Source organism: Centropristis striata, chromosome 22, assembly GCF_030273125.1.
Source record: "Centropristis striata isolate RG_2023a ecotype Rhode Island chromosome 22, C.striata_1.0, whole genome shotgun sequence".
NCBI lineage: Eukaryota > Metazoa > Chordata > Actinopteri > Perciformes > Serranidae > Centropristis > Centropristis striata.
In genome coordinates, this window is record NC_081538.1 from 14247270 (window position 1) to 14265295 (window position 18026).

Sequence of the window (18026 nt, forward strand, 5' to 3'; positions counted from 1 at the left end):
CATACACTCTGTACTGCTACAGAGCTAACTGTGGCTAACCGTCGCTAACGGCGGCTCTTCTTGAAGAGCCGGCCTCCGGTTGCTAGCGGCTCGTTAAGAAGAGTAAGAAGGAGTCGCTGGATTTGTCTTCAGTAGCTTTCTTGAAAAATAGTCGCTAAGGGGGTCTAAAAAGTCGCTAAATTTAGCAACAAAGTCGCTAAGTTGGGAAACTGCTTTGCCGGCTTTTACAAATGGCGTGTGTTGTTGTCGTGTAGTGTACTACGTCACATCCATCAGCAACCAGGCTGTTTTCAGGGGAGAAAAAATACCCTGCTCTTCGACAGTGACGAAAAAAGTCCTGACAAAAGTCAACTCCAGACTGCTCGTATTCAAATTAGGGGCGTTTCGGAGAGTGAGACCCGCCTCATTCCAGGTATTGCCCGGTAGTGGAAACAGCCCTTATGACTCTTCCCCATCTATGGTGCTCAATGAGCAGTGAACTCGAGACTTCCGATCTGGTTACTTCTGGTTTAGTGAATTAGTTGCGTCCGATGGACAATGAATGATGAAAAAAGTTGACAAAGACAAAAACAAAGGACATTTTCACGATAATTTTAGTTAGTCAGCACACAATACAGTTTCAGTTAGTTTTTTTAAAAACTCTCGTTTTTATTTTTATTTCAGTTAACGAAATGTGTTTTGTGTATGTGTATATATATGTATATGTATATACACGCCCGCCGATAGGGGGGGACAAACGGGTCTGCTGTCCCGGGCCCAGGGTAGGGGGGGGCCCAGAACTGGGCCCTCATTAAATTATGGAATGATTAAAAAAATAAAATGAAATAGGCCTATTTGTGGAAAAAAAAATGTAATATGTATTTGAGTTAAAAGCTTTTTATTTATTTTCTTCCTAATTGTCCTTGAACTAGTGGTCAAGAACCCCCCCCCACCCCCAACACAAAAATGGTTTGGCCACTGATCAAACTTTGATGTTGCCGTCCGGTAAACACAAGTCCGGTGCTCAGAAACGGAAAGAAAAGAGAAGACGAGAAGAAGAAAATGGAGGCCTTATTTTATGAACAAATATTAAAAAAAAAAAGGTGGTGACGGTGAAGCTGGGACTAGTAAAGTGAACGTAGAGCAAGGTAAGAAACAGCGCAGCCAATGTTTACAGCCTTGTAACGTAACCTAACAAGCTCGCTCTAATGTTAACGTCCATTAGCTTGTATGAAAGCCTGACACAACACGTTATCTTTGACAGAAACAAAGTTTGGTAGCTCCGTCAGAGAGGATGAGACAGAGAGGGGAGAGATCCAGCAGCTGTCAGGTGACAGAGAGAGTAATGCATTTATAGTTTATTTATTTAGTCAGTTATTTTCCTGCTAGTGTCAGAATTCCAATACATATGAAGAGTGTATTTAGCAACAGCGCATGTGTAGTTTGTTAATCTTAACCATTATTGTCTCTTGTCAAAGAGAGATGTGAGGAGAGGAACAGGAGAGAATGTTTTTGCTTGCAATGTTTTAATTCATATTTAATTTATTTTAAAGAATAAAATAGATACATAAAGCTCATTGCACAAATAGGTTAACTGCAAAAAAGCTTTTTGTAAATCAGGGATATTATACTTGAAAGATGGGAATTAGCCCCTTATTTCAAAATATACACTCATAATCTGCAGGGTAAATAGCTGCACATTTAGTCATGGCTTATAAAGAAAGAGGAGAGGAGAGGAGAGGAACAACAAGAGAAAAGGAGAGATCTGGGCGCGGGGGGGCACATCTAAGATAATCTCGTCCTGGGCCCAGGCAAGACTGTCAGCTGGCCTGTGTATATATATATATATATATATATATATTTATGTATATATATGTATGTATATATGTATAAGTATTATTACTATTATTTTTTTTATATTATTATTTTCTTTCCTCTTCCCTCTATTCTCGCGTTAGTGCTTCTTGCTTTGTTTGCCTATTTATTTTCATTGTGTTATACATATAAGTGAGCCATGTTGTCTGCTGTCTCTACTTGTGGTCCACATGGTGTAGTGGATTTGTCCCTCATGTCACCTTGTTTGTTAAGTAATTTCACCAATAAAAAATAATAAATTGAAAAAATGTGTTTTCAGTTCTAGTTATTTCGTTAGTTTTCGTTAAATATAATAACTTTGCTGTATATGCAGGTTGAAAATAATCAGAAAAAATGTAAACCGAAAAGTCTACAAAATAAAAAGGGCCGTAAGCGTAAATGACAGCTGTATGCTCCTTCAATGATCCACCCTGCTGCATATGAATTCCTGCAGGCCTGTTTGTTCTACTCACATGTGAACGTGTGGAGGCTGGAAGCGTCCCTGGTTGATGTTGTAGAAGGTGAAGGCCTGAGTGGGGTTGGTGCTATATTCGTCCACTTCAACTGCTGTCCTGGTGCCTCGCTGGGTGTGCGACTGAGCCTGCGACTGCTGTTGCCGTCTCGCTGCCATGATCTCTGACAGGGTGAAGGCCATGGCACTGGGGACGGGAGAGGAGCGGCTGGAGCAGAGCAAGGTGTCGGCTTGGGAAGTTTAGCTGTTTGTTGTCTTTGTGAGCAGAAAGTCCAGGCCTGAGGAGAGGCTGCTGGGAGGCGTCCTGACAGGCTCAAATCCTCACTGAGCCAACAGTCACAGCCAGCTGAGGGGAGAACATCACCTCCTCCCACCTCCTCTTCTTCTTCTCTGCAGCTGGAAGGAACACAACAGAGCAGAGAGTGTGGTGATGGCATTCAGAGAAGTGGTGAAATTTGGCAACAAAAATTATTTCACAGTTTATCTATCAAGCCAGATATCTTCTGCTTTCATTTGTTTGATATAATTGTAAATTGAATATTTTGGACTGCTGATGCCACCTTGTCCTCTGGCATCTTGTGATTACAACTACATGGAAATAAGAATGAAGAATAATTTGGATCTGGTGCAATCAGTTTATTTTCCAATGTTTGTCTATTTTTTCAGACTGTGTTTGTGTGCAGGAAGGAAAGGTGGGTTCGTTTTGCCAAATGGGGTAAAGCTCCAAATTATTATTTTTAAATTAATAATTTATAAGCTTTATTAATCGGTTTGTTTTGTTTGCACATCACACTTAACTAAAGCCCAAGCTGATATCATTAGGGATCTTGTTTGGTCCAACAAAAAGTCCAAAAGACTTTCTATTTAACATCAAAAACAAGCAACACATTTGAATTCCAATGAGAAGGGAGTGTATTTCATTTAACCATTGATGAATCAGCTATTCATTTGCAGGATACAACTGGCAATTTCTATTCCCAGTCATTATAAAATATTGTTTTTTCTTAAAATTAAAAATAATTGGGAAAAATGTCTTAGAGTTCTGAGAGCCCAAGGTGCACTGCAAAAAAGGTGTGTCTAAAAACAAGATAAAAACACTAAATCTGAGGGAAATGATCTAGAAAGAAGCATGTTGAACACTTAAAATAAGAAATGAACTTAAAACAAGATAAATTAAAGCTGCGAGCAGCGATGAACTGGCCCGAGCAGAGTGTACTGACAATTATTTGTTTCTTACCAAGATAAAAAAAAAACCTTTAGATTTGGAAGTGTTGGATAATTTATCTTGTTTTAAAAGTTGGTTTCTTATTTTAAGCTTTCAACATGCTTATTTCTGGATTTAACAATCTTAATTTAAGAAATCTTGTCAAGTGAAATTATCTGTCCATGCAGCAAGATCATTTCCCTCAGATTTAGTGTTTTTATCTTGTTTTTAGAATCCCCTTTTTTGCAGTGTGATGTCTTTAAATGTCTTGTCCGTGACCAACAGGACATGACAAAACATTGTCCAAAATAAAATGAAACAGAGAATGCTACAGTAAATCCTCACTTTCGAGAAACAGAAGGCTGTCTTCATTACATAACTGTCACAATTATTAATTATCAGAATTGTTGTCTGCTAAATAACTAATTGTTTGAGAAATAGTTTCACCGTGAAAACTTGGTATGGGTACGTAAGACTCACTTTAACTCACTGTTTTAACAACATTTTATCAGGTTAAACTCATTTAGCCAAACCACTTTCCAGTTCTGATGCCTAAACACCAAAAACAAACTCCATGGAGGTGAATTGAATCAGTTTTCTACAGTGGCCCTGAGAACCAGGGGCTTAAGGTCGAGACCTACTTAATCAAGTCCAAGTAAAGTCCAAAGTCAGTTGAGACCAAGTCCAGAGCATATCGAGTCTTGTTTAAGACCATAATAGGCAATAGTGTCTTTCCAATACTAATAGTGATCATGGAGTTAGGATGGACAGAAATAATCTATGAACAAGACAAACAGACAATCAAGCAATGTTCTGTACAAGTGATCCAGAACCAGGGCCAGATTAACACTTTGCTGTACCCTGGGCAACAATATTCAAGGGCCCCATCATCACAACCCCAGAATCACCAGAATCTGGCAAAATACAGAATAAATTACAGTTATATACAGTTAATATACTCCTTTCATCAATATAGGGCTGCACAATTAATCAAATTTTAATTGTGATCGAGATTTTGGCCGCCACGGTTAAATTAACCTGATCGTCTGCGATATTTCCATTTTAAAATGCGGCTCTCCTGCATATCTAATCAATCACTTTCTACACCAGTAGTCCACCAACCACCAGGGGGCAGGGACCTTTTTCTCCCCTGAAAAAAGCCGACGACTTTTCAGACCCCTTAGCGACTTTTTTTTAAAAAAGCGACTGTCTGCAAATTGCTAACAGGCTAACAGTTAGCTCTGTAGCAGTACAGTGTGTATGTGCTGCTGCTGCAGGAGGTGTTCACTTAGTGATCTCTTGTTTCCTTAACATGATGAATAATTGTGATTAATAATCGTGATTACAATATTGATCAATATAATCGTGATTATCATTTTGGCCATTATCGTGCAGCCATACATCAATAACTAACTGTTATCAAGTGCATTTTCATGTACAGATGTGCAAACGCCCTCTTGTCAAGCCACTAATGACAACTATAACTATATGTGAATATGATGTTATGAAAACAAAACACATCAGCATCACTATAATCTGGCAAAATTGACCCAATACAACCACTTTCAAAGTATCCAATATATATTTAACAACACCTATTCCCAGCAGCACAAATGTATTGAACTGATAGAGGCATCACAGAGGAAGACAAGACACAAACAAAAATCAAGAATCTATTATCAAGTAGCATTTTGGTCCTCAGCTCATTTTAAACAGAAATCACCCTGTCACCTCAAAATTAATTTTTGAGCAACGGCTTCTATGGAAGATATTTAGCTTGTGCCCACACTGCCCTGGGCCCTATAAAGGTTGTGGGCTCCTGGGCAATTGCCCAATTGCCCATATGTTTAATCCGGCCTTGTCCAGAACCAGCAGCTAGGAACAACTTCACCAACAGCCAAGCCCAAGAACAAGACAATTCTGAATCGAGGAAGGCACCAGACCAGGAGAAGTGCAAGACTTCAAAAAAATGGTCTTGAGACCAGACTCGAGAACAAGACCAGACTCTGGGAACTGAGAGCTCAAGGCACTACAAATTAAGAAAATGAATGCAAATAGACAAAAAAAAAAAAAGACTTGAATGAAGGAAATGTTGTCAATATTTTGCCAGCACATATGCAAGCATTGCAGCACTGTAGTCTTCTGTGTGTATAGTGAGAATTTTACAATGTAAATGAAAGTTGTCAGGGCATAAAACCAGTGATCTGTTGATCTTTACGAATCAAGAGCTGAAATGTATTTTTTAATCAAATATTGAATCATCATGGATTTAGATAATCATAACACCCATTAGGGCTGGGCGATATGGACCAAAAGTCATATCCCAATATATTTAGGCTGAATATTGATGTACGATATATATCCTGATATTTTTAAATCCAAAGCAAAGTGAGAGCAAATATTCAGTCAAAGTCAAATATGACATGTCACAAGTAGTAGTTTTATTGAAACTGTTTATTTAAGTGAACATAAATACCGTATAACAACAGGAGTACGTTTTTTTTGAAAATCAAAGCTCCATAAAGTGCTCATTTAAATTAAAAAAATCTTAAAAATAGTCTATGAAATAAAATAGGCCAATCTTTTTCTGAAATAAATATATTTATATGAGAAAAGAATAACGAACATTACAAAATAACTAGATATGACAAACCCTAGTAAGGGCAGCATCTATATATAAAGAAAGAAAAAAAATTGAACTATATCGATATATGCGATATGGTCTAATTCCATATCACATTTAAAAATGTGTCGATATATTTTAATATTGATATATTGCCCAGCCCTAACACCCATGAAGGTATACTGCAGACCTGGCCAACCCGCGGCTCCCGAGCCACATGCGGCTCTTTGCCCGGTTTCATGCGGCTCTTACGTTCATATCGAAGTTTGTGTTTGTGTTTTTTTCAATGTGCGTGTGCGCTTCGCTTGAGTTCTGTAAACTATATTTTGAATGCTGGCGTACACAGTCTGGCCTTAGTTTTCTGTCAGAAAACATCCTCCTTAATTGCTTCACACATGAACAAGGTACAGGACTTGCTGTGGTGAGATTTTACAAAAATAAAACTCTATGTGCGGGATCACGCATCACAACATGGCGACTTGTCCGGATCCATAAAAACGCACATTATACAGCAAATAATAATAATAATCAACCGATGCAAATAACTTGTACTCTCACACAACGAACACTAAGTGATAACAGGCAGTTATGATTAGGCTCAGTTTGACTCTGCCGTAACCGACGAGGATGTGCGGCAGCAGCGGCGCACTTAACTGGTAACTTTTCCTCCGGAACTGTTCGTCGTTCATTGGGGTTTACTCGGGACTACTCTGGTCTTTCCGGTGACATTCGGCGATGTCCCGAACAGGGCAGAGCAGGGAAGATTGCACAAGTTCAATAAGGTATTTTAGTCAAACGCTAAGTAACATGCATAGTAAAAGAAAAACGCTATTGTAAATTATTTTATTTATGTTTGTGGACTTGGTTGAACTGGGAGTTTGTCTGTGTGAGACAGTGCACACAATGTTCATTGTTGAAAAGACTGGCCTGTGGTCTTAGTACTTTAGGAGTCAATTTCTGTAATTATCATGTTATATCAATGTAATCATGTTGGTGTGTGACATTTACAATAAATCTGGCTGGGCGAAGGTATGTGTGTGTGTGAGGAAGAGATGGGGTGATCATCTGTGCCCATGTGTATGATGTGGCTCTTTGCGGTAACACAGTAAAAAATGTGGCTCTTGGTCTCTGACGGGTTGGCCACCCCTGGTATACTGCATAGAGTTTTTTAAAGACGATTTTATCAATCAGTTTTATCATGTAGTCATTTTTGGTAATTCCAGTAAAATGTGATATTAATGCAAGCAAGATCGTAATTATTAAAATATCAAATCAATAAATTCCTTTTAAAAGGAGATCCATCTATATGGATGTTTTTATGGGCCTCCCCTAAGACAACCTGACAAAAATAATTATTCATGCAGACAGAAAACACAGAAGGAAACTGGGTGTAAAGGCAGAGACAGGCAAACACCAGTATGCTCAAACATTTGTTGGAGATACAATTTATGAAATGACAGAAGTGTGGAGGTTCTGCATCCCCTCCAGCTACTGCTGTACTATGCATCTGTTAGCTTTCATTTTAAATGTAACAGAAGCTGCCTGAGACAACATTTTCACCTTGATTAGGGAGTGAAATGAAAAACCTATGTTATGCAGAATGTAAGTCAGGCTACAGCTAGAATGATTCATATTTCCAAATCTCCTTTTTGTTTTGCTCTTTTAAAAGTTCCTTGCCTCTTGTGCATTATGTTCTTTTCATTTGATTTTTTTTCTCCCAAGATATAAAATAACAAACTGAATTGATAAAATCCTTGAAATCCCTGTCCCTGGAGTGTGAGGCCTGCACGTGTGTTGCCCATTAAGAATGGATTCAGCTGTGCAGCTCATTTTCGGAGGCTCTGGCGACTGCTGAGAGGGAGCGGAGCCGCTGAGAGGTGGCAAGATGACGGGGATGCTGGAGACGGAGGTGATAATTTGGGGACAGGCTGCTTTGGCAAAGTCGCCCTGGACCGCGGCGAGATGTCGGCGCGCCATCTCGATTCCCCATTCACTGCAACCTCACACGCTGACAGCACACTGACGTGACAGATACACACTTCACAGTTCACACCGTGGTGGTTTGTCACGGGCAAATCCCAGCATGCTCTGTGGATGTGTTTCAGGAGTGCATACATTACATGTGTGTGCACGCAGGTTGATGTGTGTGCAGGACTGTGCATGCATATTGAAATGTGTTTCTGTTGTCATAAATGTGACAGTGACAGCCCCTCACACTACCAGTGTGAGACAGAAAGATGCATTAGCAGATGCTGCCAGATTATAACACATTGGGACCAAATGCAGTTTTTTGGATCATGCAGGCTATACAGGAAGTGAATCAAACACTAAGTCTACTCTCCTCATTTTATTCACTCTGACTCTGTCTAAAGTAAAATGTATTTTTTATATCTGTAAGATAATTCCACCTGCAGGATCTAAAACAAAGTAATCTGTCACTCCGTTTGGGGTTTAAGAGCATTTTATTAAATCTGAGTCTATTATACATTTCGATTCAGTGGTGCGTTTAATGTCACAAGTGTTTAAAATAACTAGGAGGACTCAGAGGTTCCATTAAAACCTGCACTTGTAATTTTTACGCACCAATTTGTGTCTTTATTTGCATCAATTTATGGTGGAAATGTATTTATGTATTTAAAAGAAAACATACATTCAGGCAGCAGGTGACATTTCAAAGTACAAAAATACAATGGAATATATAACAGCAACATTCTCAGGCATTCTGTTGTGCTTGAAAATATGTATTCTGTATTTACAAGCTGCAGCTGAATGCACCATGAAGTCCATGACAGCACCCAGCGTACACCGTGGGCGCAGTTCTAAAACGGTGGACAGAAATATAATTCACCCACAACAAAAGAAAGCATCTAAGATATTAAAAAATACACCCATTAAAACCTGCTCAGATTTTCCCCTAGCAGCACAACTGTGAAGGTAGTACTTTGCAGTAAGGGAATAAACACTTCTTTTTTTGAAGTTGGCACCCGCTTACTCTGTAAGCTGTAAGTTGTGCTGCCCCTGTTGTTTTTAGATTTTTTGAAGTTTGCGATTGATTGACTTTTACAGTAGTTCATCTTCAAGTGGAGAGAGAGTGGACGATTGTTTGAGTTCAGTGGAGTAGATAGCTCCACAGACTCATGTAACTGTGATGTCATGACATTTTGAGTATGATGTAAAAAATCCTACTGGTTACATGCTGTTTCTCTAACGTGCCCCAGCTCAACCTCATCAGCTGCCAGCTGTGAATAGCGCTGCAACGGCTCTCTGTTCTTTGGAGGCAGTCCATTAAAATAGCTAAATAAAATGACAAAATTCGCCTCAAAACAGCTTGGTCTGTTTTGGCTGGCTCACCTTTATCATGAGGATTAAGCCCACAAAAGAACAGAGTCATTTAAATTTTAGTCCTGTAAGTCGCCATGTTTCTCAGCTAAACTGCCTAGAGACTGACCTCTGGTGGTGGCTGCCATGCATTACACATAGGAAAAAACAGCATAACTACAAGTTTTAATAGACTGAAAGAGCATTGTCTTTGCTCTACGTAATGTAATGTGTGAAAGTTACATGCCACTGGCACAAAAAAAATTGCCATCAAAAAGTCAATAGGGATCCTTTTACGTGCTGGGCACAGCACATCACCTGATTCCCTGGTGACATAGTAGTAGTGACTGACGACGAAGCAAGGCAAGGCAAGGCAAGGCATATTAATTCATATTTCATACACGTAGCAATTCAATGTGCTTCACACAAAGCAATGAAAAAAAAAATATGGAACCATACACAATTTTAGCAATAATAAAAGTAAAATGTAAAATATATATGTATACATGGAACACCAACAGCAAAAAGGCAGTTTAAAAGTAAATGAGAGAATTAAAAAAAGACATAAAACATAAAAACATAAAAACAATGTGCATTAACTGCAGAAAGCATCCAAAAAGAGGCGGAGTATAAAGCACAGAAGCTGCAGTTAGGGTGGATGGGTCAAACAGACAACACACTTTCACCCAGGAAATGGGGTTCGTGTCCCGTGTGAAATCAAAAGTAAATGTTTTTTATCGTAACTTGTGTTTTTTATGTAACTTATGTAACTTCTGTCGTTCACTGTTTGTGACAGTTACTATTTTATCATAACCTCCGTAGCTTCACTTCTGGCATTTCCGATTTACTTTTCAAACTGTCTTTAGTAATACCTTACCAGAACGTTTTTTCGCCGTAAACCTGGGTCAGTGGTTTGGTTGCCTTAATTGGCAGAAACTGCAGCCTTTTTTACAACTGTGAACCGTACATGTATGTATAATGACTTGTGTGCTACTTTTTAGAATACTCAGCAGTTTCGTGCTGGTGGCATGTCATTTTGCACACATTACATGCCATGGTGTTAAGAAGTCATGGTCATTTCACGAAAATTTGTAATATCAGGTTGGAAATAACCTTTGTCAGGATAGAAGATCTTTACCCAATTACCCATCCCTTCCTGTGCTACAGATGTGCAATCTCATGCTCCTATACATCTAAAAAGTAAGACTTCCTTGGATCTAGGGCTGGGCAATATGGACCAAAAGTAATATCGCGATATATTTAGGCTGAATATCGATATACAATATATATCCCGTTATTTTTTAACGCTAAGTGAAAGCAAATGTTCAGTCAAAGTCAAAGCCAAATATGACATGTCACAAGTAGTTTATTTGAAACCGTTCATTTAAGTGAACATAAATACTGTACAACAACAGGAGTACCTTTTAAAAAAAAAAAATCAAAGCGTCATAAAGTGCACATTTAAATTAAAAAATATCTTAAATTAAAGCCGCAGCTTGCCTGGAGCAAGGATCACAGTGGTAAATGGTAAATGGACCTGCACTTATATAGCGCTTTTCTAGTCGCTTTTCGACCACTCAAACGATTTACACTACAGACTGCGCTCATTCACCCGTTCACACACACATTCATGCCCACACCAACAGCCCAATCACACCTGCAGACTGACGAGCAAAGCACCTTGGCTCTAGGAAATGATCTAGCCTCCAACCATCCTGATCAAAAGTTTGTTTACTTTCTCATCAATGCTTTCACACATGATTTTCATCCTGACACACACCATATCTGCCACAGCCTTCAGTCTGCTCTCCTGAACCAGACAGCCCTCTACACAGGCGCAACAGTCTTCCAGTTGTTTCGCTTCTCTTTGTGCTTTTTCTTAAATCTCTTTAAAGTCGATGTTAGTCTCTTTGTAGTTCTTGGGTGTCTGTGGATGTTTTGTATCTCTCTATAGCTGTTTTGAGTTTCTGTGGTCGTTTTGCATCCCTGTGGTCAGCTTGGGTTCCTTTGTTATTGTTTATAGTCTTGTTGGGATCCTTTTGCATCTCTTTGCGGTCAATTTGTGTCTCTTTGTAGTCATTTTGCATCTCTTAGTGGCCACTTGGTGTCTTTTTGTAGTCATTAGTCATCTCTTTATGGACATTTGGCATCTCTTTGTTGTCGTTTTATGTCTCTTTGTAGTCATTTTGCATCTCTTAGTGGCCATTTGGTGTCTTTTTGTAGTCATTAGTCATCTCTTTGTAGTCATTTTGCATCTCTTTGTTGTCATTTTGTGTCTCTTTGTAGTCATTTTGCATCTCTTAGTGGCCATTTGGTGTCTTTTTGGAGTCATTAGTCATCTCTTTGTAGTCATTTTGCATCTCTTAGTGGCCATTTGGTGTCTTTTTGGAGTCATTAGTCATCTCTTTGTGGACATTTTGCATCTCTTTGTTGTCGTTTTGTGTCTCTTTGTAGTCATTTTGCATCTCTTAGTGGCCATTTGGTGTCTTTTTATAGTCATTAGTCATCTCTTTGTGGACATTTTGCATCTCTTTGTTGTCGCTTTGTGTCTCTTCGTGGTCATTTTTGCATCTCTTAGTGGCCATTTGGTGTCTTTTTGTTGTCATTAGTCATCTCTTTATGAACATTTTGCATCTCTTTGTTGTTGCTTTGTGTCTCTTTGTAGTCATTTTGCATCTCTTAGTGGCCATTTGGTGTCTTTTTGTTGTCATTAGTCATCTCTTTATGGACATTTTGCATCTCTTTGTTGTTGCTTTGTGTCTCTTTGTAGTCATTTTGCATCTCTTAGTGGCCATTTGGTGTCTTTTTGTAGTCATTAGTCTCATTGTCTTTTTGTAGTCATTAGTCTTGTGGACATTTTGCATCATTTTGTTGTCGTTTTGTGTCTCTTTGTAGTCTTCATTTGTTTTCTTGTGATCCTTTGGCATCACTTTGCAGTTACTTTCCATCTCTTTTAGTTAGTTTTTATTCTCTCTCTGATCATTTTAAATGTGTTTAAAGTTGTATTGCATCTCTTAGTGGTCATTTTGCATCTGTTTATAGTAATTTTAAGTGTTTTTGTAATCATTTTGATTCTCTTTGTGATTGTTTTGCATCTCTTTGTAGTCATTTTGTGTCTATTTATGATTGTGGTCATTTTGCATCTCTTTGTAGTCATTTGGCATCTCTTCGTAGTCATTTTGCATCTCTTAGTGGCCATTTGGTGTCTTTTTGTAGTCATTAGTCGTCTCTTTTTGGACATTTTGCATCATTTTGTTGTCGTTTTGTGTCTCTTTGTAGTCATTTTGCATATCTTAGTGGCCATTTGGTGTCTTTTTGGAGTCATTAGTCATCTTTTTGTGGACATTTTGCATCTTTGTTGTCGTTTTGTGTCTCTTTGTAGTCATTTTGCATCTCTTAGTGGCCATTTGGTGTCTTTTTGGAGTCATTAGCCATCTCTTTGTGGGCATTTTGCATCTCTTTGTTGTCGTTTTGTGTCTCTTTGTAGTCATTTTGCATCTCTTAGTGGCCATTTGGTGTCTTTTTGTAGTCATTAGTCATCTCTTTATGGACATTTTGCATCTCTTTGTTGTCGTTTTGTGTCTCTTTGTAGTCATTTTGTATGTCTTACTGGCCATTTGGTGTCTTTTTGTAGTCGTTAGTTATTTCTTTGTCGACCTTTTGCATCACTTTGCATTGATGCCAATGTTTTTGCATCTCTTTGTAGTCGTTTTTAGTCTCTCTGTGATCCTTTTGTATATCTTTATAGTCATTTTGCAGATGTTTATAGTCATCTTGTATCTCTTTACGGTTGTGTAATACCTACCATTTTGCATCTCTTTGTGGCTCTAAAGCATCTTCATGTGGTCGACTTTCCAACAAGAAATGTTTACAGTCACTTTAAACTGAGGCTCTGGCCTAGGGGCCCCTGACCCCATGGAGCCATTCATTAATCCTTCCATAGAGAAGTTTCTCCAATCATTTCCTGCATTTGTATGATTCATCACACAAAGAGCACAAATAGACCCGAAATACACATAATTATTGACGTAGTCAGAAGGAGGCTATGACAGATTTTTTTTTGCCATTTGCAACAGATATTTAACAATTTTCCCCCTCGGATTTTAACTGATACCTTAAATCATTTCAGTTTAAATCACAGGCTTGTGATCAGAGGAAATGACACAGAACCAGAGTTACAAAACTACAGTTTAGATTCTTCATGAGCAGATACCCAAAGAGACATTATCTAAGTGAATGTGCCTTTTATAGACACATGAACATTTATACCACCCAGGTCAGAGGTGCATGATGGGATGGCCATTAGCACTTTCATAAAACTGCAGTTACATTTGTCAGTCTCAACTATAACTGTATAACTGTATCTGATGATCTTAATGTTTCATTACTATAATTGTACATTTCGTTCAATATTTCTCCTGATGAGAATTACATTTTGCTGTATGTTAAAATATGCTGTTGTAAACAGTATGACGATGGTCCTCGAGTCCAGCTTTTCTCAACCTTGGGGTCCCGACCCCAATTGGGGTCGCAGGATGATTTCTGGGGGTCGCCAAATCATTTTGGAAGTCAGCTCTGTCTCCACTGTGTTAAAGTGTTCATGTGTTAATGTGTTTTAGGCTTTTTGGTCATTTAATGTCTTTTTTTGGTCATTTTGTGTCTTTTTCAGTAATTTTGTGTCTTTTTTGATCATTTTGTGTCTTTTTTTAGTCATTTTGTGTCTTTTCTGGTCATTTTGTTTCTTTTGGTCAATTTGTGTCTTTTTTGGTCATTTTGTTTCCTTTTTTGGTCATTTTGTGTCTTTTTTAGTCACTGTGTCTTTTTTTGGTCATTTTGTTTCTTTTTTTGGGTGATCTGTGCAGGTGAGATTGTGTTCAGTGAGCGGGGGTCGCGGACAACATGCATGTTAAATTGGGGGTCGCAACTCAAAAAGGTTGAGAACTACTGCTCGAGTCCACACACGAGTGTTTTTAAAATAACAAGTACTTAACAGTAATATTTTCATATAAAAGGGATATCTTTTTCATACATTGACAAGCTTTTAGTAATATATTTTTTTCAGCCATACAAGCACTATGCCTCTGACCGAATACTATTTACTCATGGATTTCGATGAAATCCTCAGTGGAGGTAAAAAGTCGCCTTAATCTAGACTTAAAAAACATTTTTGATACACTACATACATATGTTCATATTCACGACTAACAGCTTGAGTAAAATGTAGATGAGGATTTACAGAGTTAACTAATACAACAGACTCTCGAAGACAAAGCACACAGTCCAAATATCTGAACCATTTCATGATTTTGCAATGAAATTGATTTTTTTCTTTGATGATTGAATAGAAAACTGTGCACAAAGACAAAAGTATACACATCTGCACACAATCAATATGCCTGTTAGTGGTAGAATGTATCAAATAACAGCACGGGATGTGTCAGAAAAGAAATAATTGCGACTAATTTGACTGCAGATAGTGCAACTGCAGTTGCAATATTATTCACAATAAAGAAGAGAATGATCATTTCAGGATCATTTTTCTTTTCTTTGAGAAATGTATGAAATGATCATGCTGAGGATCTGTACCAAACCAAGAATTTTCCTACATCTGCAGACCGGGACATCTCTGCAGTACCTATCTAACAAATATATTACTCTTAGAACCTGCAAAATGTTGTCAAAGAACAAATTATGCGTGTTCCTAGGGACATAACAGAGGGGCTCCCCAGTTCTCTATCTATCTTGTAATATATCCACATATTACTATGTCCTTCAGTATATGTAAGAAGGTAAGCTGAAAGATCCACTTTTCTTTTCTTTTCATTCTCTATCTTGTAAGCTGTAAAAAGATTGAGAACCTCTGCACTAGTCCATTGCGATATTGATAACATTTTGAATGAATTGTGCAGCCCTGCACTTTGGTAACACTTTACAATAACCATCATTTATAAATGGTAAACAGATCATGTTTAATCTTCATTTATAAACCGTATATAGGCCATTTAGAATGGTAAATACATACAATACAATTGTTTATAAATGGCAAATAGATGGTATATTAATGTAAGCTTATAGTTACTTTACCATTAACAAACAATTAAATTATAATTCATAGTTTATTAATAGTTCTAGTTGCACTCATTTTAACATTTTAACATCATATTAAGTATGTTAATGGTTTTTAAATGATCCATATACCTTTAAGAAATTGGTTGAAAACATTTAAAGATTAAATATGTATAGCACTTTGTAAATGGTTAATAATCAGTCTATAAACCATCTATAAACATCATTTAGTTGTTATTGTAAAGTGTTACTAACACTTTTTCTGGCTCAAAATAAAACATGTAAAAATGCATTTAACATGAATTACAACTTAATGTGCAAACACTAAATATCAACTCTACACACTTTAAGGACAATGATGTTTCAGCTCTGCTCCTGACATGACTGTTCTCTGCAATGTGAGATGATAATGACCCCCGAATCCTACGGGCCCCTACCATGTTTAATCATCCAATAGAAGAGAAGACAAGCAGTACGGAGCAGTTACAGAGACAGCCTTGTACTGTACAGTATGATGGCCAGGCTCCAGAGCACAGATACTTAACCCGCTCTGCCAGGGGGGCACTTTTATAAAGTGAAGGGAGGCCAGGGGCCATTAAGGAACAAAAACATGGTAATTAGAGCTGCTCGAGTTTAAATTGCCATGGGGAAAAGGAGGGAATAATATTTTTTCCATCATCATTCTCAGTTTGATTGAAAAATACACAGTTGCTTTTAAAGTTAGAATAAAATATTTTTTTTACCTCTTTCCATGAAATGATTGTCACAATGTGATTTATTATCAACAGATAGTGTATATCTTCTCTAAACTGTATTAATCAATCTCTTCCAAACACATCGCAATGAAAATGAAACCACAATTAACAGAGAAATGCGTCCGAAAACAAAATTAATCCAACTTTATAGGCGACCGTGTTTTATTAAAAAATAATCATGATGTGATATTTTGTGAGAATCTGTAACAAACCAAGGTTTTTCTCAGAATATTATTTGTTAACACATATAATTTGCCTTAAATAAATACATTTGCACATTGCACTGGTCCCTACTGTGATTTTGATTAAAGTGAGATTGATTGTTCAGCCTTATTAATAATCAGATATAATTAATGAACCTTAGAAGGCTCATAATCCAGGCGCACACAGGTGAGGTGAACGCAGGGGCATTTCTACAATATTTATTTTACAAATTGGTCCAAGGGCCAGATGTGGCCCCTCAGCCGTATGTCCTCCAGGGACAGAAGCAAGGCAGTCTGATTGATGCATTATCACATTTAACAAGCGGCCGTCACGTCACACTGTGTGGCAATCTTCATGCTTATTCGCTGGTTTTCTGCTACATCTGGACACACACAGCAGATTAAAGTGCATCTGAGTGTGCTGCTCTATTACAGTTTAAGCACAGCCTGGAGATGTCCACGGGCTGATCTGGAGCCGTGGCTCTGTGAAATATGAGTTCAGAAAATTCCATCTACATAAAAATTACAAGACACATTCAACCAAGAAAATGATGGAGGAATAAGAAGAGTTTTCTCTCTCTCTCTCTCTCTCTCTCTCTCGCTCTCTCTCTACATCTCTTTTTGTTCTATTGCATTTGCTTTTATAACCATTTTAATTGAAACATTATTTGTTTCATATAATTACTTTGCAGGTGTACAAACCTTACTTTACCTTAACACTTAGGCTAATTCTTTGAGCTTCATGCGCATTTTGTAGAAGTTTCTGTTTCACTAAACTATAATAAAACTTTGGTTCCACAGGCTGCACAAGAAGCTCCTCTAATACTGTACTCACACACTGAAATGTGATCTAACCTAAAAGCGTTCCGGGGAGCCCTGCTGGGAGAGCTTTCTATGTGGGAACGTGAGTGCACGCAGAACGCAGGATCCCGCACACATGTGAGGGGAAAAATAACCAGATGAAGCCGAGAATACGCAGCGCTGCGCGGGTTCAGTGCCAGTCTGTGCCCCGGTGTGGCATGCATGAAAAGAAGAAACCTCTGCATAAGATGATGAAGAGGACTCAACCTACCGGCTCCGGTGCTCCGCTGCAGTGAGGCTGCTCGGTGATGGCTGTGCAGAGAGGACGGTGTGTCTGCGCTCTCAGAGACGCGCTGGTCAGTTTGAATGCGTACCCCGTGGTGCACCGGTGGAAAGATCTGTTTCCTCTCTCTCTCTCTCTCTCTCTCTCTCTCTCTCTCTCTCTCTCTCTCTCTCTCTCTCTCCTGATCAGTCCTGCCCACCGTATTTCCCGGTGAGCGGTACAATGAGGAGGAGCAGCAGAGGAGGACGCAAGGAGGGAGGGAGGGAGGGAGGGAGGACCGAGAGCTGCTGCGCCGCTCCACAGAGCTCATTCCTGGTCACACAGCGACAGAGATCACCTGGTATTACTTTAGGGCTCCCGCTGGGGCCACCAGGGCCGTGTCTAGGATTTTGTAAATGCTGAAGTCATGAGCCCACTATTCCCCATCCACTTCAAACAAATGTTTCAATACCTGATCTTTTACACATA

The 18026-nt window shown here is 38.5% G+C and overlaps 1 protein-coding gene across 1 annotated transcript in view; it reads right to left on the reverse strand.

The window, feature by feature from the left end:
• The window catches only part of mpped1 (metallophosphoesterase domain containing 1), a 135013-nt gene extending 117406 nt beyond the window's left edge, over positions 1-17607 (reverse strand). Inside the window, exons 1-2 of the mRNA XM_059325471.1 lie at positions 17547-17607; positions 2307-2701 (exon numbers count right to left, since the gene is read on the reverse strand). Coding sequence (XP_059181454.1) covers positions 2307-2488 — 182 coding nt within the window. The 5' untranslated portion in view covers positions 2489-2701; positions 17547-17607. The remainder of the gene's footprint in view (positions 1-2306; positions 2702-17546) is intronic.
• Between the last annotated feature and the right edge of the window lie 419 nt (positions 17608-18026).